At 35.5% G+C, this 23,905-nt stretch overlaps 1 protein-coding gene across 1 annotated transcript in view; it reads right to left on the reverse strand.

Annotated features, from left to right (window-relative positions):
* Positions 1-23,905, reverse strand: part of LOC145683649 (solute carrier organic anion transporter family member 74D-like) — a 498,670-nt gene that overhangs the window by 439,092 nt on the left and 35,673 nt on the right. Inside the window, exons 5-8 of the mRNA XM_081754989.1 lie at positions 20,655-20,795; positions 14,079-14,222; positions 10,157-10,321; positions 9,321-9,516 (exon numbers count right to left, since the gene is read on the reverse strand). Of these exons, the coding sequence (XP_081611115.1) occupies positions 9,321-9,516; positions 10,157-10,321; positions 14,079-14,222; positions 20,655-20,795 (646 nt within the window). The remainder of the gene's footprint in view (positions 1-9,320; positions 9,517-10,156; positions 10,322-14,078; positions 14,223-20,654; positions 20,796-23,905) is intronic.

A 23,905-nucleotide genomic window follows, 5' to 3' on the forward strand; every position in this document is an offset into this window, starting at 1 on the left:
CAGACAGGGACAGACGAGAATCGAACCCAGGACTGTAATATATGGTTTTCTCTCACGGGAATGTACCAGGACTCGAACCCTGATACTGTAATAAATGGCTAAGCCCTTCACAGGGACCAAACTACTGTTATAAACGGCTTCTCCCGAACGGGAACCAATGAGAATTGAACCCAATACTGTAATAATCCTTAAACATGTTGCCGAACGTACTCTGAAATTACAGCAGCAGTTGTCCTTTAGGAAGAAGAAAGATGGAACTAAAAGTTATGTTGACTTAAAGTGGTTTCAAATTCTATATTTTCTACATGGTATTCGTTCTAGCTGTAGATTGGGTAGCAAAATTGATATGCCGTGAGGGGATATTTTATACCAGTATACACTTCTTAAATCTTTGGAAAATATAAATTTTTTCCTCTGTAATGTACCTCTCCGGCAAGGCAGAACTTATACACCAGACAGCATAAGCGCATCCCTTATTACCGTTGCTTCTTTTATTCTACCATCCCCTTTCTAAAGTTTGCTGTGCTATTCTAAAATTAACAGTTTGTGTTTTATTTCGAAATTGAAATATAACTGGTTAAGGTAAAATGAATTATTGACTAACGTATTAGAATCACGGATTGGTATTTAGTTCGTTTATTATGAAAAGTATTTATAACTGCTTTACACGAATTGTTAGGATTTCATGTACCATTCTGACATTCATCCTGTGGCAATATTAGTATCTTTGCCACAAAATCCAGCTGTACATGCCAGAATTCCAGTCACTTTTCATGGTGGAGATGTGTTGTCTTACGGTTACCTGTAGTGTCTCTTGTTTCTTCTCACAGTAGATTTGACAACCCACCAGAAATTTTAATTTCCACCGCCCACCCACCCTTGATTTGGCTCATATTATGTTTGGTGTTGAAGTCTGATTTGCCTTTTTCTTTTATTTTATTTTACTTGTGTGTATTTTAAGAGTTTTATGCATGGTCAATTTGCCCAAAATTATGATGCTTTTGATTATGTTTATTATAATTTAGACCTTACTGAATATTTCGAACCGATAGTAACCTCTTCTCTGGGTAAAATTCACTATACGAGGCAGTTCTTTGATCGCTTAAGACAAAATTTAATATTCTCGCAGTCCATTTCGGACATTGAGTCACCGTCTAGTAGTGTATCGTCTAGTTTGCATTCCGATATGGCAGTCGGTGGTAAGCAGGACAATATGAGTGTCTTTAGTCACATCTTAGGACCGGAACGATTTTATGGGTGCATAGGAGACGATGCGGCACATTATAATGATCAGTTTGAGGTTTTAGCACAGGTGAACAGTTTAAGCAGAATCCTTTCCTTTCTCAATCGGTTGTTCAGCTAAATCCGCCAGAGAGTATTGAAGTTCGTGTGAACTCTGTTGTGCCGAGTCAGCAGGTTGATCGATCAGCTCGGACTTTATCCTATGAAGCATCTACTTCGAAAATGTCCACTGTTCGTTCGAAAGTGTTCAAGGACAAGTTAGCTAATATACAAAAGCAATTGAGTCAGTTGTCACTCCAAGACAGCATTCGCAGAAGAACACAAATCAAAATGATAATTTCCGTCGTAATAATAACAATAATAGAGTCAGACGTAATTTTTCTTCACGTCGAAACAGCGGTTAGCATTTTAGACACAGCCATGTCACTATAGTACCAATAATAATCAGAATAGTAGTAGACAGAATGATAATAAAAAACAAATTATCTGTTTTAAATGTGGAAAAGAGAATCATCGTGCTGTCCACTGTCTTAGTCCTTTAAACTAGTTCAGAGGGTTGATGATAATAAGCCATCAACTCCAATGCGTTTAAATGTCACTGTGTTGATAGAGAGAGTCTTTCCACATGTCATAATCAGAATTAATGGTAGAGATAGCCCTATTCTTCTTGATAGTGGCTCACAAATTTCGTGTATTTCATCTCAGATGATTCCTCATAAGGCGAAGATTCTTTCTACTTTTAAGAGGCGTTACGGGTAGGACTTCACCTGTAAGTAAAATTGGTCTTGTTCGATTCCGGGTGGGACCTGAGTATTTTTGTCATCCTTTCAAAGTCAAACCGAGCTATCCTCACCCCCTTTGTTAGGACAAGATTTTCTTTTAGCGCATGAAGCCGATTTGAACCAGAAAGAGTGTTCGTTTGCTATCTCCAGATTTGGAAAAATACCTTCTGCTACCTTGCCGCATTCGGCAGAGTTTGCAACCCTTGCTAAGCCTGTGTTCAAAGTTTTGGCATATTCTTGGTTACCGCCTTGCTCAAAGGTTCGAGTCCCTGTTGGTAAAGTTTACTATTTGTTGGGGTCCAGGGATTGGTTGCAGCCCTCTAAGTTTGTACCTGGGGTGGTTAACCTTTTAATTCAGGAAACGTTTGTTTGACAAGGTTAATTCCTTTATTTGGGTGACGAACCCTACCAATAAGAAGAACAAGGTCGTGGGACAAGCTGTAGAGAAAGATTTAGATTATTTATGTACTAATGTGACGCAAGGGAATGGTCCGTAATCTTCTGAAACTCCCGTATTTGACTATACTCGTGTTAATGTAAATCCTGACCTTAGTGATAGTGAGAAACGGCAGCTGTACGATCTAATTACAGAGTTTAAAGATGTCTTCAGTTGGTCACCTGATGATTTTTCACAAGCACGTGATTACAAGCATGATATTCAGCTTAAGGACCCAGAGCCAGTATCAGTTAAGCCGTATCCCATGCTCTTCCATCTTTGTGATGCTGTGAATGAACAAATTGAGTTATTATTAAAGCAAGATGCGATTCGGCCTTGTCACTCGCCCTGGAATTCTCCTATAACTCTGGTACGTAAGAAGAGTGTATCTTATTGGCTAATTGTGGATCTCAAAGCAGTTAATAGTCATGTGAACGCATCCAACTTCCCAGTTCCGCCTATGCAATACAATTTAGAGCGATCTAGCAGCCATATATTCATAACTAGTTCAGATTTGACGTCTAGTTTTTATCAAATCAAATTGACAGGGAGGAGTCAACCTATTACTGCTTTTTCAGTGTCAGAAGAAAGACTATACTGTTTTAAAGTCCTTCCTATGTGTCTGGTTACGAGCCCCAGCGCTCTCAATGACGTTATGAAGTTGACACTCGAAGGTTTAGAGAAGGATTCAGTCTACTATTATTTGGATGATGTTGTTTGGGGTTCGGATTCGTTCGAAGAAGATTTAACGACTATTCGAAAACTGTTTCTAAAGCTTAGAGAACGTGGGTTAAAGCTATCACCGAAGAAAAACTAAACTAGGTCATTTTTTACTTGAACTTTTGGGTTATGTAGTCTCCAACAAGCAATGTGTATCTCAGACCGAATTACCGATTCCATAAGGAATTATAAAAGACCTAAGACGCAAGAGCAGCTTAAGAATTTTTTTGGTTGTGTTCCTTTGTACGATCGTACGTCAAGGACTTTTCTACGATCGCGGAACCATTATTAAAATTGCTCAAGAAGGATGTTCCCTTTAAGTTGTCTGCTGCCCAACAACAGGTACTTGACAAGATGAAGAAGGCCATCATTTTCGCTCCCAAATTAATGACGTATGACCCCCAAAAGGACGTGTACGTTTTTTCAGATGCCAGTTTGCATGGGTTGAATGGGGCGATTTTACAGCCAGAAACAGACAAAGAAGACGCACCTTTGGTACCTATTGCCTTTTTCAGCCGTGCGCTTGGACCCCATGAAAAGTAATATCACCTATCGTCTTGAAATAGCAGAGATTATTTTTAACTTACGTCGTTTTAAGCATTTTTGTTCGGTAGACACTTTTTACCTAAAAACTGACTCACTAAATAACGTTTCTCCGTCAGAATGTTTCAAAGTTTGCTCACATTATTTCCAAATTAGAGCAATATCAATTCACAATTTCACATGTGCCTGGAAAAATGAATTTTTTAGCAGATACGTTGTCAAGAAATGCTAACTGCGAAAGAGAGGAAGAGAAGAAATTTCAGGATCCACGATTGTTTATAGTTCAACTGGATGATACTCATAAAGAAGAACAACGGAAGGACTCATATTTTAAGGACATCATTTCCCTCTTGCAGGGGAGGAAAGACCAGGACTATCAGCTAGAACATCAGGCATTGTGCTTCGAATTTAAAGATGGTATCTTATTTAGAAAATATCGCCTTCCTTCAGGGACACAACTGCTACCTGTTATTACATCGAGACCAAGTTTTTCGCTCAGCACATGAATCTACGCTAGAAGCTTCTCATTCTGGTTATGGGAAAACATACCAGTTACTTTTCGCTCAGTTTACTTCCCTTTCATGAATAAATTTGTAGCGGAACGTTGCCGCAGGTGCCAAGTATGTCAGCGCTTCAAGAAGACACCTGAAAAACCACCTGGAGTTCTGCAAATGTCTTCTGTGCCTCCCTTCTACCGCGTAGCCATTGACGCGGTGGGTTCTTACTCCGGCGAATGCCCTTTGTCATAAATATTTAGTAGTCGCAGTCGACTATAATACTAGGTATGTTGTAACAGCCATAGTTCATGATCAAACTGCAGCTACGCTTCCGGACTTTTTTTTATAATCATGTCTTCTTGAGATTTGGTCTTTGCAAGGAAATTTTGGTAGATCGATCTACAGCCTTTACTGGAAAGCTTTTCAAGAAGTATATGTAATATCTTATTTTAGAAAGGCTTACGACTCGGTTAGGAGAGAAACATTATACAACGTTCTTACAGAACTTGGAATACCGAGAAAGCTAATTAGATTAATTAAGATATGTTTAAGTGAATCCCAAAGTAAAGTCCGGGTAGGAAAATTTTTGTCCACGAGCTTCCACGTCGAAAATGGCCTGAAACAAGGAGATGCGTTGTCGCCATTATTATTTAACTTTGTGCTGGAATACGCCATAAGGAAAATCAAAGATAGCAACCAGGGCCTAGAGTTGAACGGCATTCACCAGGTTATGGCATATGCTGATGATGTAAATTTAATAGGGGATGATAGGAGAACAGTAGAAATAAATGCAGAGATCTTATTAAACGCTTGCAGGGACATGGGTTTAGAAGTAAATGCAGAGAAAACTAAATACATGGAAGTGCGTCGGGACCGTAATACGGCAAATTGTGGAGGCGTTAAAATATTAAATAATGCTTTTGATAAAGTAAATACTTTCAAATATTTAGGATCAATATTAACAGACGAAAATCATATTCACGAAGAAATTAAATGTCGACTAAAAGCAGGGAATTCGTGTTACTATTCGGTTCAAAATCTCTTGTCGTCGCGAATTCTGTCGAGGAATTTGAAGCTTAAAATATATAAAACGATAATCATGCCTGTTGTTCTGTATGGTTGTGAAACATGGTCGCTTACTCTGAGGGAAGAACATAGACTGAAAGTATTTGAGAACAGGATCCTGAGAAGAATATTCGGACCCAAGAGGAACGAGAATGGAGAATGGCGGAAGCTTCATAACGAGGAACTACATAGTTTATACGGTTTACCCAACACTGTTAGGTTCGTCAAGTCTAGGAGGCTTAGGTGGGCAGGTCATGTAGCTAGAATGGAAGAAAGTAGAAACGCTTTCAAAGTCTTGACTGGTAGACCCATAGGAAAACGACCATTAGGAAGACCTAGGCGCAGATGGGAGGACAATATTAAGATGGATCTCGCAGAGATAGGAATACAAAGTAGAAACTGGATGCAATTAGCTAAGGATAGAAGTCAGTGGAGAGCTTTTGTGAACGCGGCACTGAACCTCCGGGTTCCATAGGCCATAGAGTTAGTTATATGTAATATCTTAGGCGTTGAAATTAACTTTGTTAATCCTTGGCAACATCAGACTAATGGGTTAGTCGAGTCGCAAATTCGGCATTTAGGAGCTTTTTTAAAAGGAAAAGTAAATCCGTTAGATCATGTTCCTGCTCTTACGTTTTCACATAATGTCACTGTGAATCTGTCTACATCTTATTCTCCTTTTTCCTTGCTTCATGGTTTCAATCCGTATTTGGAAAATCAGGCAATAATAAATGGACCTTGCATTCATGTTTCCAATGAAGACCGTTTTGCAACATTGTAGGATATTAGGGAAGTAGCTCAAGACAAATTGTATGATCGTTTTCGTACGTCATCTAAATCTTATAATTAGCGGCACGTAGCTGTCAAGTACAATGTAGGACAGCGTGTTTGAATCTTTGTCCCGACGAGGAAGCGTGGGCATGCAAAAGCATTTTCCGGTCATTATTTTGGACCTGGTATTGTTGCGAGAGAAGATAATGCGAATGAATATTTTGTTAAATACAAAACACCTAAAGGAAGGGAGAAAATTGAATCTGTTGTTGTTACAAGGTTAAAGCCTCATTTCCCAGATGACCCTTCGCCTGAAGACACCGATCACCTAGAGGATATTTCTCATATCCGTCATGAATATAGAGAAGAGAGTAACCTGCTTGTAGATTCCGAACATCTTACTCTAGTTACGAACCGGAAGGAGCCAGTGCAATTCATGCAAGTAACCAATGCCGAAGAATTACTGACCATCTCTTCGATTCAGTTTCCGAAGTCCACCAGGAAACCATAATATAACGTTAATGAAGATATCAATAATAAAGTAGTATCTTCTATGGTGACATCGCTAAGTTAAAATGTGACGCTGTGGTGAATGCAGCCAACGAGACATTGACGCCTAGAGAGCCACCGGAGAGCAGCTTCTTGAAGTTTGTGAGAAGCTTGGTTCGCTTCGCCCAAGAGAAGCAACCATTTCGCTAGGATTTAATCTCCCGGCTTCGAATGTTTAATTTATATGTGCTTCCAGAGACAACAACAAACGAATCTTGAGACAATGTTACTTGAATTCCATGAGACGTGCCATTGACATTATTTGTCGCAAGCTTGCCTTTTGTTGTCTTGGTGCCGGAGAATTTGGATTTGACAAGGTACAAGCTGGAAAAGTAGCTTTATGTACAGTTCGAAATATGCTAGAGACGAATTTGAATGATTTCGACAGATTTATTTTTTGTCTTTACGATAAGGACAATAAACAGATTTATAACGAATATATACCAGTATATTTTCCTAAGTAGTGTAAGATGTGATTAGTACATGCCAAATCTTATGTTAGTACATTGCATACTTGGATAAGATACGTTAAGTTATAGTTACGTTCGGATAGATGTGGTTATCTTCTATGCCATATCTTACGTAGTCTTATTTTATTGTTGTTATTCGACATGCTACTTAATATGTTGATTCAGGAATTACCATCTTACCTGCAAGAAGAAGGAAAAGAAATATCAAAATCTTGCTTATATATTTCGTCGTTTATCAGGTGCTAAAATTAAATATTGTGTATTCTGGAGTTCTTAGATTTGAAACTTTCTACAAGATCGAAGATTAGAAGCATACTTAGCACTGAACGAAAAGGCAGTATGAGAGTACTACAATAATGTAACACTGAATTTCCTTGGAAGTACAAGAGCCGCCTAATACAATGAATTAGAAAATCAAGTAATTAAAGCTTTAAATATTTATTATGCAACATAGGTCATTGAAAGTACAATTCCGAGGTTCAATTCTGGACTTCTTTCCAGAGTGTTCCAGCGATGTGCCGGGCGATAATGATGGACGATTTCGTAAAGACATAAATAAATGATATGAAGGGAAATTGAAGTCTACAATGCTAGCAGATTTTTGCTGAACAATAAGTCAAAATAAGATTGACATTCAGTAGTCATACACGAAATAAAATACTATATTCGAAATTTGGCTGCACTTTATAGGTATTTCTTTAGAAAACCTGCTGAAAATTTAGTATATAAGGAAATAATGTGTGAAATATTAACTTTCGTTACTTTCTAAATTTTACAGTCTTTTTCTTAAATTATAATTATCATTATATGAACATAATGTCTAGAATTGCATGAAAATGCTGAAATACTATAAATTAAAAATGTGAGTACTTTTTACTATCCCCAGTGCAGAGGAAGTAGACTCATATTTAAATTCAGCTCTTAAATTATCTATAATTATGCCTTCTTTTTTCTCCAGAAATAGAAAAGAAATTTTCTTTTCTATGACAGTAATAAACGAAAGTTCATTACTAAAAAAGTAAACTTGAAGCATAGCTTAAGCATATATTATCCAACGAACAGTATTATATATTATCCACATGCCGTCGTAAGCAGTTTAACAGTTTCGACCTCGAACCCACACTCGCAAGTTTTCACCTTTTATAGGAAATTAATTATGTTGGCAGATATGCGGCAAAGCGGATAATTACAACGTAAACGCAACGCTGGCAGTTGGATAACGTACCGTTTCCCACTATTAAGTCCACTGTCTGTGTTGCTAGGTTAAAAACTATAAAATTTAGTCGATTAACAGTTCGCACGTAGAGACTAGTTATTCTTCGACAAGATTATTGCAGTAAACTGTATGTTGGTTCGCCAATAATTTATTTGTGCTGATGCAATTACGAACTATAATCAGCGGTAGAACTATTTAAAGGACACAAACTGACTGATGTACTGTCGATTATATCAATGCTACAAAGAGTTAATCGCTTTCCACTATTATCAGGAGTCAAGGAAGACTGGCCTCCTCTACCCCTCGGAAACATCATCTAAGGTCTCTATCTTCGAAAGAGAAGAATACTGTTTGTGTGTAAATTATGCCAGTGTTAAGACTACACTTGGTTACTTAGTAAAGAGTAAATAACAAATACAATGTCAAGCGACTAAATGAGTTACTGGGTATTTCAGGCTGTTATGACATACGTACTCGATATTTTAAGCAGTTTACAGCAACTTGGTAATTGAAGTTTCCTGGAAATCCCAATACATAATTAGGAATTTCAAACGGGGTTTGAAATATTCGATATTTAAAACAGCTCAATAAGCTATTCGCTATTTCTAACAGTTTACGAGCTATTTGGTATTCCAAATGACTTAAGAGCTATTCGACATTTCAATCAATCTATGAGCAATTACATATCTCAAGCTTGTTAGAAACCATAACATATAATTAGGTGATATCTGAAATTGCAAACAAATTATGAGGTATTCGATATTTGAGGCAGCTTAACAAGGTATTAGATACTAAAAGCAGTTTTTGAAGTACTCGGTATTTGAAGCGACGTAATGAGTTATTCGGCGTTACACATTTAAACATAACAAACTTAAACGTCTATACACATTTAAATATTTAAACATGTAAGAAATGCATAGCATTAAATATATCAACTCAGACGCCTTTGGCTTTATTGCTATTCAAGTCAATATGTTTATATCAGTAGCTTTCGTAGTATATACATTAACCAAGGAATATAGTACTTACCTCCCATCAGGCAGGAAGCGACCATGCATATCATCTGCCGGGCATCCAAGAAATGCGTAACCAATGTGACCCATAACATCTAAGAATTCTACAAATACGTTCCAACCCGCAAGTAATCGTGGTCGTGGTTTGAACTTTGATATGACAATTCCTGAGCTTAAGAGTCCGACAGCTGTGCAGACCAAACCAACAGTCCCTAAATAATTACATACCAGAATTAGTTCATAATATTCAGAACTCATAATGAAGGAGACAAATATGCAAATTAAACCATGTTAGTGATTTACCCAATACAGGCGCGAGGGTGGCTCAGTAGGGCGTTCACCTCTGGTGCATGGAGTCCCTGGTTCGATACCAGCACGGGCCAAGCGAACTTTATCGTGGAAAAACACCGTGTTCGCGGGTTTTCTCAGGGTTCTCCCGTTTTCTCCCACTTTATTCATTCCACCATTTCATTCATTCCTCATCATCACAGGCTCCTTTAGCCCACTGGCATAATCGTGGGACGTAAAACTTAAAGATTTTATTTCCAAAGGAAATACTGTGCGAAGGAAAGGTTGTGTAATAACCAGGGTCAACTTACAGCAGCGGGCGACCACTACATTGTGCAACAGACGAGAAGGAACGGACGGTCAAAGAATGACTTCAATTCCAAAGAGGCCTATTTGGAAAGTCCAAAACAAAATACTGCATTTTTTATTAAAATTGACAAATCTTACGGCAGTTATTGCATGGCATTCCTAAAATACATCAATATATACAAATAGTTTATATCTTGTCAAATGATAAAAGCTGAGGTGCATGAATTTGCTACAAAGTAAATGAAATTTCGTTACCTGTTATCATGCTGGCCGAGGCAGCAGACCGACGAAACTGTGTCTCCATATATTTCGGCATAAAACTCCAATAGCCAATCAAACCCATGAACCAAAAGACACTACTCATAGAATTGAAAAGTAATACTTTGTTCTTTAAAAGTCTTCTCATTGTTATCTTAAAATCTGTAACAAATATAATTACCATAATTATGCTAAAGAAAACCAATATTACGTTTATCAGGTAAGTTTAGGAAATCATTTAATTTGTAATTAAACTTAGGAAGAAGTCACTTTTTGCTACTATTACATAACAAAGTAATTGATGGGAGCGCCAGCGTAAGGAAGATATCTTTTTTCCACTTTCAGAGGTTCCAGATTCAAATCTGGTGTTTGGTTATTCTGCCTATCAGGTTTTACCAGGGATTTTCCTCAATTTTACTAGGCGAATAGGAGGCTAGCATCAGTAAATGATTGCTTATGAAACATTTTCTTTAAAATTCTTTTTCATCATTGGATTATTGTTGCAATTTCTAAAGAAACCTTTAGATTATATGCTTTTAACTGTGTTAAATAGTTAAATAAATTTAATAATAATAATAATAATAATAATAATAATAATAATAATAATAATAATATATTTATTTTAGTGCCATGAACAGCCAGATAGCAAAAATACAGCACTTAGTCATAGAACTAAGGGTTATAACACATCTTACATTCTTCTTAATATTAACAATACACTTGTTTCGACGATAGGAGGTCATTGTCTATCTTATAATATATACATAATTTTATGACTTGTATCTTGTCTGGATAAACATAATTACTTCATTATTCATTAAAATAGTTAAGTCAATTTTCTTCAAATTGTCCTTAAAACAAGGATACCGTCAAACATAGAGATATACTATATAAAATATACATACCTAATAAAATTTATACGTCTGTTTAATAAATACAATTATCCCTTAAATATATTAAAAGAACTTGTCAGTTTTCTTAAGATTATAGAATTTTTATTCATGGGAACCATTTCCGATGCTTTTCTAAGATTATAAGTTGGTACCTTTATACCTATATTATGTAAGCAGTATTCGCTACTATATCTATTATCTAAAATTTTCTGAATTAAGTTTTTCTCTATCATTTTTCTTCTTACATGTAATTCTTGCAACCCCCAGTATTCGTTCCAGTAATCAAAACTATAGAGTATTATTCTTTTTTCATATTTCTACACAATAGCCTAATGAAACATTTTTGAACCGATTCAATTTTGCTACATAATGTTGTGGATATATGATTCCATATAATTGCACCAAATTCTAATCTGGGTCTTACAAATACCTTAAATAGATAGACATATGTGTTTGCATTTTTAAACTCAGGCCACTGCCTAAATACAAACCCTATAGTCTTTCGTGTTCTACGTACTATGTCATAATTATGATAGTTGAATTTCATATTCATGTCAAATGTTATGCCTAAATCTTTAAACTTTTCAACTTTCTGCAGAGATATTCCATCTATGACATATTTGCTAACATAGTATTGTGTTTTATTGGTATATGAAATAAACTTAGTTTTATTACAGTTTATTTTCAGTAGATTATTTTTACACCATATACTAATACTATCCAAGTCTTTTTGGAGTAAGTAGTTATCGTATTCGCTATTCACTATTCTAAATAACTTCAAATCATCAGCGTATAATAATATATTTGAGAATTTAACCTTTTCCGTCAGGTCATTAATAAATAATGAAAAAAGAAGTAGTCCTAAAGGAGATCCCTGAGGTATACCATTCTTTATAAAGCCAATACTGGAAGTTACATGACCAATTTTCACTGTATATTCTCTGTTTGGTATATAACTTTGGAACCATCGAATATACTGAAAAGATAGACCAACATTGGATAATTTACGAACTAGAAGTCCATGTTCTATAGAGTCGAAAGCCTTTGACATATCAATATATATATATTGTCAACCTGTAGTCTATTTTTAAGAACTAAGTAAGTAAAATCTGTAAAATGTACAAGATTCGTAACAATTGATCTGCCTTTATAAAACCCATGCAAAAATTCAGTTAGTTTATTTTTTACCTTAAAGTATATATGGTTGTGTATTATTATTTCAAATATCTTACTAAATGCATTAACTAATGTGATTGGCCTATAATTTTTCATATTATTTTTAACTTCTGTTTTATGTACAGGTACAATATATACTTGTTTCCATGTTGATGAAACCCTCCACATCTGAGTGATTCATTGAATATATTTGCTACAATGGATGAAACTCAGTACCACATGCTTTTATTATATAGTACGGTATGTTATCAGAACGAGGAGAAGTACTTCCATTGATCTGTTTAATTGCACTAAGGACATCCGATTCGGAAATATTATGTATATTAATTATATCTCCGCTACAAATAGATAATGTAGAATACATGTTATGGCCATTTACATGACTTAGTCCCAAATTAACATTTTCACTGAACATGTCTGAACAGCTCCACAACATCAGTCTGTGCAGTAGCTACTGTATCATTATATTTCATTTCCTTTGGTAATTTTTTGTTATCTGAGTTTTTAAATACTTTCCAGAAGACCTTATTATCACTAACAATTCTGTTTTCTAAACTAAGATAATAGGCTTTTCTCGCTTCTAGATATTTCTTTTTTACAATTTTACGTAATGTAGAATACTGTCATTGGTTTGCCTTGCTTTGACGAAACATTTAGTTTTCTTATTGATTAAAGTTTTCAGTTCCCTATTCATCCAGGGGTCTTTAAATTTTGGTTTATTAATGACTACTTTCTTAGGTACATAAATATCTAGAACATTATATATACTATCATAGAAACTGTTGGCCATAGTATTAATATCACTTGTATCTACATTCGATTCGTTCATTGGCTTGATACCCTGATATACACCTAAGAAGTCAGCATTCTTAAAATCAAAAACTTTTGTTAGATTAGAGATATTGTCTTGATTGTTATGATTACTTTTAATTACTTCCCATTCAAAAACAAAAGATGGATGGAGTCGATCAGTTTTTTATTAAAGGTGGGACATCATACACAATGGAACTATTATCCATGTTGGTTAGCAACAGGTCTAGAACTCGGGACATTAAAATGAAGCTGAAGTTTCCCTGGCTCCCTCAAAGTCCAAATCTGAACACAATAGGACATTTTTGGTCGTTCGTTTTGGAGACAGATTTCTCCTCCCTTCAACAAATAGGATTGAAGTTCACAGGAAACGGATGAAACAAGTGTTATGTGGTAATATTCGGCTTACTATTTGAGTGATCCCCAGTCAAGTGGGGATAAAGAAACAGTGCATAAGAAGTCATCATTAAAGGTCTAGGCATGTGGAAAATTTGCACATACAATGGTATCGAGAGAAACGTCACCGTTCTTAACCAATTCCCGTTTTCACCACATACAACCACCAATGATTATTTTATTTTACAAGCTGAAAACTGTAAAAGGCATATTTTAAAGTATAGAAGCCATGAAGAAGGCCATACCGACGGCGCTTCGAAACATCTTTTGATTATTCTTCCAGCAGTACATAAAGGAGTCGAAGAGAACAACGGGAAAGTCTGTAGAGTAAAAGGGGATTACTTTCAAACGAACTTTGTAGTTTGTAGTTTGGTTCTCCGCGTCATCAACCCGGTTATTTTTCGGACAGACTTTATAGATTTTGTTGATGATATTTAATGCCATTTCCGTATCTGTTAAACCATGTCAGATACTCCTACGCTGATTAAATTAAGATTAATTCCTGTATTTATCGCGTTGCACCATTAAACTGAAAGCTGTTTAAAACTATAATTACGCTTTCAACCTTTTCTCCAATATTTAAAAATATTTAAGAATTCTCAATAATTCAAAGAATATATTTAGATAAATGTTTCTCAGCTTACCTTCAAAGGATCTTTTATTGTCAACCATTTCAACCCCAGCTATTCTATCTTTTTCTCTTCTCATGTAAGCTCGAGGTAAAGTTTTCGGGAACATTGTGAGCATACAACCAAAGATTATGAGAACAGATCCTAGCGGAGCCCATCCTAAAGAAATAAAGGAAATAATTTGTAAGAATAGTAACAGTAAAGAATCCAATAACTAACTCAATACTTATACCTAGGTACAATGTTAACACATGTACACAGTAGAAACCCTTACGCGGTAGGTGAAGTTAGGAATTGGTTCCAGGGGGGCAAATCTTTTGTCTGCTGTGGGGGGCACGGTTAATATAAATCAGAATGGAAGGGTTTTATAAGTAGCATTTTTGTTTTTTGTCAAGAAAGTTGGAGGGGCGATGACCCCCCATAGCTCCGCCCATCCTTACGCCGGTAAGTTATTTTAACCCAGTAGATTCCATTCACATCTTTCATTAACCTATTTTGTTAACCAATTAGACAGAAACAAATTATTTGATGAGCAGCATTCTTTAGCTCATTACAGCTAAATTACAGTGAAACAATTACTCCTTTGTCTAACCGGCATTATTGTGGGACGTAAAACTGAAAAAACTGATGAGCATGTAATATATTCACATTAAAAAGATTACCTACGCGTCACGGTTTCGCCAACTAACATTCGGCTTCATCAGACACGAAAAGTGTTATTTAGCAAAAGTATCACTTTTTTTTGTGAATAATTGTTTTGCTCATCAAATAGGTTGTTTGTGTTTAATTATATACAAAATCAATCTATTATAATTCATTTCTATCTATCGGTTCTGTTACGCCAGTAGAACCTATTTACTTCAATTGGTTTTGTCAGCGTTCATAATTCTGCTCACATCAACGTTTTAGTTTGATTACAGTTTCACGAGGAACATTGTTTGTTTCATACTTAGACGAGGAACATTTCTTATCCGTTTCGTATTTGTGTTTGTTAGGGCTCTTGTATACTCACGATTGCGGTAGCTGTTTTGCACTACGGCCGCGGATATGCTAGTGCAAGGGTGTAGCCACGGCTACATCGGGGCCATGACCCGCAAAATGATTTCCTGTGCTCCCCACCCCCAAATGACCAGGTTTTAAAACATCATTTTAAGATTACTTCGCTTCAGTCACTTAAAAATAACAAAGTTTACATATAATTAATAATTTAAGTATCGAAAAATACTATTTCACCATACCAATCGAAAAATAGTATGGTATCTCTTCCTTATACCAATCGGAAAATAGTATAGTTTACCTTTTTTTTTTTTTTTTTTTTTTGGATAACCGATTACACAATCTACTGCGATTTATATTTGGCAGTTTGAAGACAAAAGTTTCAACAAGATACTATAAATACTACTATAAAACAATTGTATTAAACTGATTTGTAAGTAGGCCTGCATTACATTTTTTATATGCGGTAAATAGTGTTTAAAAACAACATATTTATATGAGGTGAAAAACGATGTTATTCTGGTTTTCTGTTCGGATTTCAATTAATCGGTAATTTTCAATAATTTTTACATGTCACCATCCCCCTTAGGATTATTAATGGGAACTGATTTGGATTTAAACGGCATCGGAATAGTCACTGTTCATATCTGCCATCCCGAAAACTATGGACTCGACGTTGATATTCGTCATTTTCGATCATTTATATATATATTCCCCCTCTCTTCAAACTGAAGATATAAAAAACATTCCAGGGCCGAACGTCATCCATGTTGAAAATTTGATCGAGATCGTCTGGTGGTTCAGGAGTTAAGTTATAAATGTAGTCACATTCATTATATATATATATAACTATAGATAGATAGATAAATAAATAAATATTTCCATTATTGAGGAAAGTTGTGAACTATAGCCTATATAAATTGAAACATACAGAAGGGATTCGAAGACGCACTAAACACCACCATGACTGGTAAGAAACCCTACGTGTATTACAATACAATAACACGTTTGTGGTTACCGCCGCATTTCATTTATGACACACGCTTTTCTGGAGTTAGTTGTTAGTGATCGTAGCCACCTCTTTAAAATTTCTACGCGTTCCCACTCGTATCGCTATTTATGAGAATATTGTTTAAAACTTTTGATTCGAATCATTACCCACTCTTTTCTTCGAAGAAGTTTCGCACGTGAAACAGAAGAAACTCTTTTTCGTGAAATAATATTATTATTGGTCTACCATTTTTAAATACTTTGATTTGTTGGCGAAAAACGCAATAAAATATTCACAATAATAAAAGCATTTTGTAATAAAAAGTTCTACCATTAAAAGTAGTTTTTTTATTATAATAACCCCCAAAATAATTAAAATTGGTGAAAAACAAAAATCAAAAAGTGTTGCATAACAAAGGGGGAGGGATTCGGCCTTGCGTTACGAAGTGTGACAAGCAGGAGGGAGAGGGTAAAAATTAGTCAAAAATAGCGTTACGTAATATGTGGACAACTACTAAAACAGGAAATGAGATATAGATGTTAATAAAATAATTATGATTCTTTAAAGTCACGAATAATAAATAAATATTTTTGTCTAGAAATCTTAAAGATATTAAGTGAAATTTCGAAGAAAATCATTCTTATGTAGATAGGTTCTGTGCAGAAGGGCTTACACTAAAACAGTTATGCACAAAGGTATAACATTTGGTCCGGAACATTAGTTATTTGTTAAAGCTAATAAAAACTACCTGGAGAAAAAGCGAATAATAATAATAATAATAATAATAATAATAATAATAATAATAATAATAATAATAATAATAATAATAATAATAATAATAATAATAATAATAATAATAAGCTAAAAACCAGTGCTTTTAGTTTTCCGGAATGAAACCAAAGTTTTCCGTTTTTTTCAGGCCTCAAAAACATTAGCTACAACACATTTTTTTATTTGTACATTGTAGGTTGCCCCCCTCAAAAACGACGGGCCCCTCCTACATAAAACCACTGGCTACACCCCTGTGTTAGTACCACTTGTGGTTGTGCTCCGCAATCAGTAGTGGCAATAATGCCGAGACACTCAAATATAGTGTACCGACTCACTCAGTTGAGTTTCGGAACGTTCTGTATAGATATTGCTCGTGTTTCGGTTCGTAAACTTCAGATAACAACAAGAGAATGAAAATGTGTCTGTAAACCATAGAATTTGACAGCAATGCAAGCTGTTTGCGGACTGAACCAGTCTGGTTAAAATGTCCCATATGATACAATGTAATTAGAAACTGCCTAACCGCCGCTGCGGATCGTAACTACCAGTAGTTGTATTTTCAGACCGCAGTGGTTGGAGACCCGCTTCGCTGTGGATGAAACAACTTATTTAACTCAACGTAGATAGTAAATGCGACGGTTTAGCAACCACTAATTCAATTGTGAGGGTAAAATAAACTTTAAACTTCCAAACTATGCCATGTGTAAGTAAGGAAGTCTTACAGAACCACTATTTCGTCTATCGACAGGTACCGGAACAAAAACATTAAGATATATTGAGAAGCACTTTCTTTGGAATTGATTCAAAGTCCCAAGAATAGGTTTCACCTTATCCATTAACCCTCTATTCAAGCCAAAAGTGTTAAAAATTTAAAAAATCCGGTTTCAACATAGATCATCATCATAGGTATTCTGCCTTTATGGGCAGGTCACTTGCCGCAGCTGAGAAGCCTCCATGCTCCACGGTCTTCCGCTAACCTTTTCGTCTTCGCGATGATCTTTCTGTTTTAATATCATCCATTAATTGTAGTCTTTTTCCCGTCACCATACCCTCTAGGACGTCCCTCATGATACAATCTCTTCTTAGGCAATGCCCCAACCAGTTTCTCTTCCTCTTCCTAATAATATCTAAAAGTGTTCTTTTCTCACCCACCATTTCTAACACTCTCTCATTCGTTTTCCGCTCGACCCAACTAATTCTTTCCATTCTTCTCCACACCCACATTTCGAAGGCTTCCAGTCTATTTTCATCACATTTACGTAATGTCCACGTTTCCGCCCCATACAGTACAACACTCCACACGAAGCATTTTATGAGTCTTTTTCTCAACTCTTTGTTCAAGGTCGTACAAAACAGACTTTTCTTTCTTTTAAAGGCTTCTTTCGCCATTCCTATCCTTGCTTTTATTTCACGTTCGCATTTCATGTCATTACTAAGAATACTACCCAGGTATCGAAAACTATTCAATCGTCTTTAAATCTTATGCATCTAATCATTCTTCCTCCTACCGAAATGCCATCATCATCATGTAGGCTCTTTTTCACTATCTCTTCTAGATAGACATTAAATAGTGTTGGCGAGAGGCAGCATCCTTGTAAAACTCCCCTTCCAATTGCACTCTCTTCCGTTACTTCTTCCCCTATCTTAACATTTACTTGTTGGTTCATGTATAAGTTTCTTATGAGTCTTCTATCTTTCCATTCCAACCGTATCTTTGTTAGAACTCCCAACAACAATTCTCAATTCACGCGGTCAAAAGCCTTTTCTAGATCAATAAATACAACATACACCTCTTTGCCTTTTTCTATAAATCTTTCACCGATCATCCTTAATAATCCAATAGCATCTCTTGTGCCCTTGCCTCTTCTGAACCCGAACTGCTCCTCCTCAACATCGTTATTTGTTCTTCCATATAACCTTCTGTTTAGTATTCGGAGCAGAATTTTAGCTGCATGAGATATGAGACTAATAGTTCTATAATCCTCACATCTCTTTGGGTTCGATTTCTTAGCCATCGGTATCATGATCGTTTTCAGAAAGTCTTTTGGCCATTCTCCTGTTTCATATATTTCATTGCATAGTCGCCACAATTCTTTCTTTCCCTTGTCTCCTATATTTTTAATGAATTCGATTGGTATGTTATCTATTCCGGTTGCCTTTCCATTCCTAATCTCGGATATAGCCTTTTCAAACTCATCCCGAAGAATACTAAATCCTTTATCATCCTCGCCTACTTCATTTTCCACTCCAACATTTAGGCTACACGGTGTATCCCTACTCTCATATAAGTCTTCACCGTATTCTTTCCACCTTCATATGACCTCATTTCTCTGGCTGACTACCTTCCCATTCTTATTTTCTACTGTCATCATAATACCCCCTTGTTTCCTCCGAAATTTCATAGATTTCTCATTATGTACATTTCCTCATATTTGCCAACTCTTTCTAATTCTTCTATGTTCTCGCATTTTCTTTTGTAAAACTCTTCCCTCGCTCTATCTGTTTCTCTTCGTAATTCATTATTTAACCTTCTCTACATCTTTCTGTCCTCTTCTGTATCAACCTGTTTCCACATCTTCCTCTCCCTCATTTTCTGCAACATCTGCTCTGTAACCCATGGTTTCTTAGTTGTTTTGTGTTCGCGGTAACCTACTGCTTCTTCTGCAGCCTGCTGTAGATAATAGAACAAAAAAAAATCAACTAAAAGCGACAAGCGGGTTTTGGGGAACAATTCAACGTCTAGGATACCATATTCACAAGCATCTCTTTTCTGGAAGAGGAAATGATATAAATTTACTACTTCTTTCGGTTTCAATATTAATATACATAGAGAAAAAGCAATAAGAGATATGAGTAACGACTTTTTGGCATGGATTCAGCAACCGAGGAACAGGATTTGTCTTTGACCTTTCTCTATTGCAACCAGCAGTTCTGGTTTACTATTTCTGGTTTGAGTATTGAATAGACCATTGTTTGGAGGTCTATTGCAGTTTCATAGTGAAAAATCATTTGTTAGGTTTATGGAGAATGGAAGAAAGTATGAATGAAAGTAATTGCAATTTGAAATTATTGATTTTTACCCGTCCTAAAACGCCAATAAATTCATAGCAAACATTATATTTAATAGTGTTTGATTTTAGACGCCATGCATAAATATGGAAAAATTCAGTTCAACTCTAAGAAAGAACAAGAAACAGTTGTTTGATATTATTACAGCATTCAATGAATTGTTAAACTTCATTTCTTAAGCCACTGTTAAAATTGGAAGTGGTATAAATCAAGCATTTTCATATTCAAAGTTAATCACCATACAAACACAGTCAGCGTTAAGAATATTTCTGAAATGCAATCACAGTCACAAGAATACGCTTCACTCTCATCTTTACTCCTCTCTTAAAATGTCAAGTGGAACTTATGTATGACCATGTCCGGTTTCAATAATAATGGATCAGGAAAGATAAGATACAGCAAGATTCAGCATTTCTATTTGGACTCAGAGTAGAAAGACTAAGTATATTTTCCCTGTACCTATATTCATTCTGAATGTGTTAGGACAAGTTTTAAATCAGTATTTACACACTTCAAGTCCTTGATGCCCGTAAAACCATTAAATAAATCAGACGTTCAGGTATATTTTGAGTGAGATTAGGTGAATTGCTATTGCCTACTCTTAGGAAGCATTTTAAAACCTTTTTCAATCACTGATACAACACAAAAGGACACTTTCGGACATGTTACGCAATGACATGTCCTTCCGGAAAAAAATGTCCAAATACTGATTTATTTCTTGCAGTGTAGGATACAAAAACAAATCGATAAACCAAAGCACCTACCGTACCACCAAGCACCAATCCACCTTGGATCACTACTATCAATCACAGGAGTCAAGTTGGGGTCCACATACATCTCTAAACAGTACGAGCCAAGCACGAAGCCCAATGTTGATCCAATCATACGAATACTGCTACTTATGGCTGTAAAACATAATAGGATATTTGTATAATAATTATATTTGTATAATATTAAATAAATTTAGTACATGAAATCCAGACAGTCATGCCCAATACACTGGCAGCAACATTCACGAACATGGAGAGCCGTGTTGAATTGTAAATGAAAAATGAAATCTTTAAGTTTTACGTCCCACGATTATGCCGGTTAGGCTAAAGGAGACGGTGATGATGAGAGATGAGTGAAATGGTGGAATGAAGAAATTGGGAGGAAACGGGAGAACCCCGAGAAAACCCACGAGCACGGTGTTTGTCCACCACAAAGTTCACTTGGCGGGGGCTGGGATCGAACCCGGGACCCCAAGCACCAGAGGTGAACGCTCTACCACTGAGCCACCGCGCCCCCCGTGTTGAATTGTGTATACAAGTGGCGAAGGTTATTTCCAGCACCTCTTGCTATGTAGCTGCATTTTGCAACAAGAGAGTTATGTCATGTACAAATTTGGTTTCATACCCACTCTTATGATACCCAAGATTTTTATAACACTTTTCCTGGGGTCTCTTACGAGTGGGACACCATGTATTAAGCTTTTAAGGATAGTTTACAAATTTATGGAAGCTAAATAAAACTAAATGTAAATTAAGCGACAATTACTGTTTTATTTTTTTAATTTCCAAAACTTAACATTGCGACGGATGACATTACTTGTAGTCCCACCATATTTACTAAGGAGAAAGGAATTCATTCTTGGTAGGCCTACTTGGTCTTTATACATTTAACATTCTGTGAAACTATTCTCTTCTATGTTTTTCCACTATTCAAACCCACACAGTTCTATGAATTTTTAAAGCAAATATTTTAAGCCGGAAAAGGTTTAAAACTTACATGTAACAAATATATTATTTCAAGATCCTATGAAGTTAGAATGCTGTAAATTTGTGTGTAAAGATCTTATTCAAAATAAGCGGAACGTGTTCAAAGGTTATCAAAGAAATCTAAATTTAAAGGAGGGAAGGGTTAGGTTAGTTTTCACAGTCGTTTCCCCCTTACATATGCAATTGACGTTGTGTTTCAAACGGGAAAATGGCTGAACCGTTTGAAATGAATTTTGGAAAATAGTTTGCAATGGACGTTTCCACTGATTATCTTCTTTTTTTCTAAAAGAAATTTCAGAGCTAGCTGATTATGAGGAACAGTTCCTTCCGCTCATGTGACGATTCCATAGGCGGCGCCACAATGGGTGCAGTGGGTGCAGCTGCACCCACATTAACTTCAATATTCAGATTTCCTATAATAATCCTTTCTATTTTGTATATTTCTTGTTTAATATGTTTGGATATATTTGAGTGGCTTCTTAAGTCTCTCATAAGTTACTTGCTATCATACAGTGTTTTTGTAGTATTTTTCTATTTTTAAGTAAAACTTAGGGATTATTTTTTTTTTTTTTGAGATCTTAAAAGGCTTAATATTGTAGAGCGTTCTGGCAACAATGTTAAAATGTTTTGGCAGAGCGTCTTCGCTTACTAGTTCCTCATGGGAACGGAGTTTCTCCAAAATGAATTATGTCAAGTTCAAAGTAAGATTGACTATGCTTCAACGAAGACTTAACTCCATAATATTGCTTTCCGTTGAAAAGTCAATTTCAGTGAGCATAGATATTGAAGATGTCAGACAAGAATTTAAATCCATGTTTCATTCAACAGAAAAATGTCCTTATAAAAGCTCTTGTAATTGATGCCACTGCAAAAAAATAAAATAAAATAAAATAAAATAAAATAAATAAATAAATAAATAAATAAATAAAAATAAAAAAAATAAAAAGCACCCTTGTACACTTAAAAATTCTGATATTTCTTTGGTAAACCTGCAATTCACATACACGTGTGTCTATGTATGAAGTTTCTTTAAATATGTATGTAAAAGTTTTTATTGGCTATCATTTTAATATTTTTTACTATGTCTGATCCCTTCCCAGACTGTACCCACATTACCAAAATTCTGCCGCCGCCTATGGACGATTCTACATAATAAAAAAAGAAAGATCTTTTGTTAAAATCAGTGAAATGAGATTGGCTATGTGCACGTATGAAAAGAGAAATTGATCGTTCAAATGAATTGGATTAAGTGACGTACGCATGCTAACAGGTAAAAGACTGGTTAGTCACGTCAATTGGATGGGACTACTTATTTTACACTATAAAAAATAAAGAAAACGGCTTAGAATAAAAGTGCCTATAATACCCCTAAAAGAAAAGAAATATTGATTGGTCAAATCAATGGAATGACATTGCTTACTTTGTATGTAACAAAAGAGAAATACCAATACAACAAGATTTTCTGTTTTACACTATAAAACAGAAAGATTGATTGTTCATGTTAATTGTTTGAAACCGCCTATTGCACACGTACGTCTCACGTTTATGTCGTATAGGTTAAGAGAGACTGAGAATGAATGAAATGGTGGAATGAAAGAACTAGGAGCAAATGGGGAAACCCAGAGAAAACTCATGCGTACTGTTTTTGACTGCCACAAAGCCCACTTGGTGTGAGCCGGTATCTTACCACAGATTCCACCGAGCAGAGGTAAATAATAGTTTAAACCAATGGAATGTAATTCCCTACCGTGCAAGTAGGAAAAAATAAAATTTGATTGTAAGTTCAACGGAATGAGATTGCCCATTTCTACACGCGAAAACGAGAAATACTGATTTTTCAAATCAACCGCCGAAGATTGCCTATTTATATATGTAATAAAGGAGAAATACCGATTGTCAAACAAATCGCTGGAGATTGCCTATTTATAGATGTAAAAACGAGAAATGCTGTTTTTTTTTTTTTTTTTTCAAATCGATCGATAAAGATTGTCTATTATACACTTTAAGAAAAAATAATTGTTGAAATCAGTGAAATGAAATTTCCTACTGTATACAACAAAGAGATAGAAAGACGGATTATTGAAATCAATGCATTAGTTGACTATTATATAGATAGACCATACCAATCATTTGGAATTATCCATTATATATGGAAAGAAACCAGAAAGACTGATTGTTCAACTCGTTCACTTGAGATTTTCTTTTTTAAACTCTAGTCAAGTTACCAAGTGAATAATTAAAAAGATTTTCTGAGTTTT

Source organism: Thermobia domestica, chromosome 4 (assembly GCF_964235325.1).
Source record: "Thermobia domestica chromosome 4, izTheDome1.hap1.1, whole genome shotgun sequence".
NCBI lineage: Eukaryota > Metazoa > Arthropoda > Insecta > Zygentoma > Lepismatidae > Thermobia > Thermobia domestica.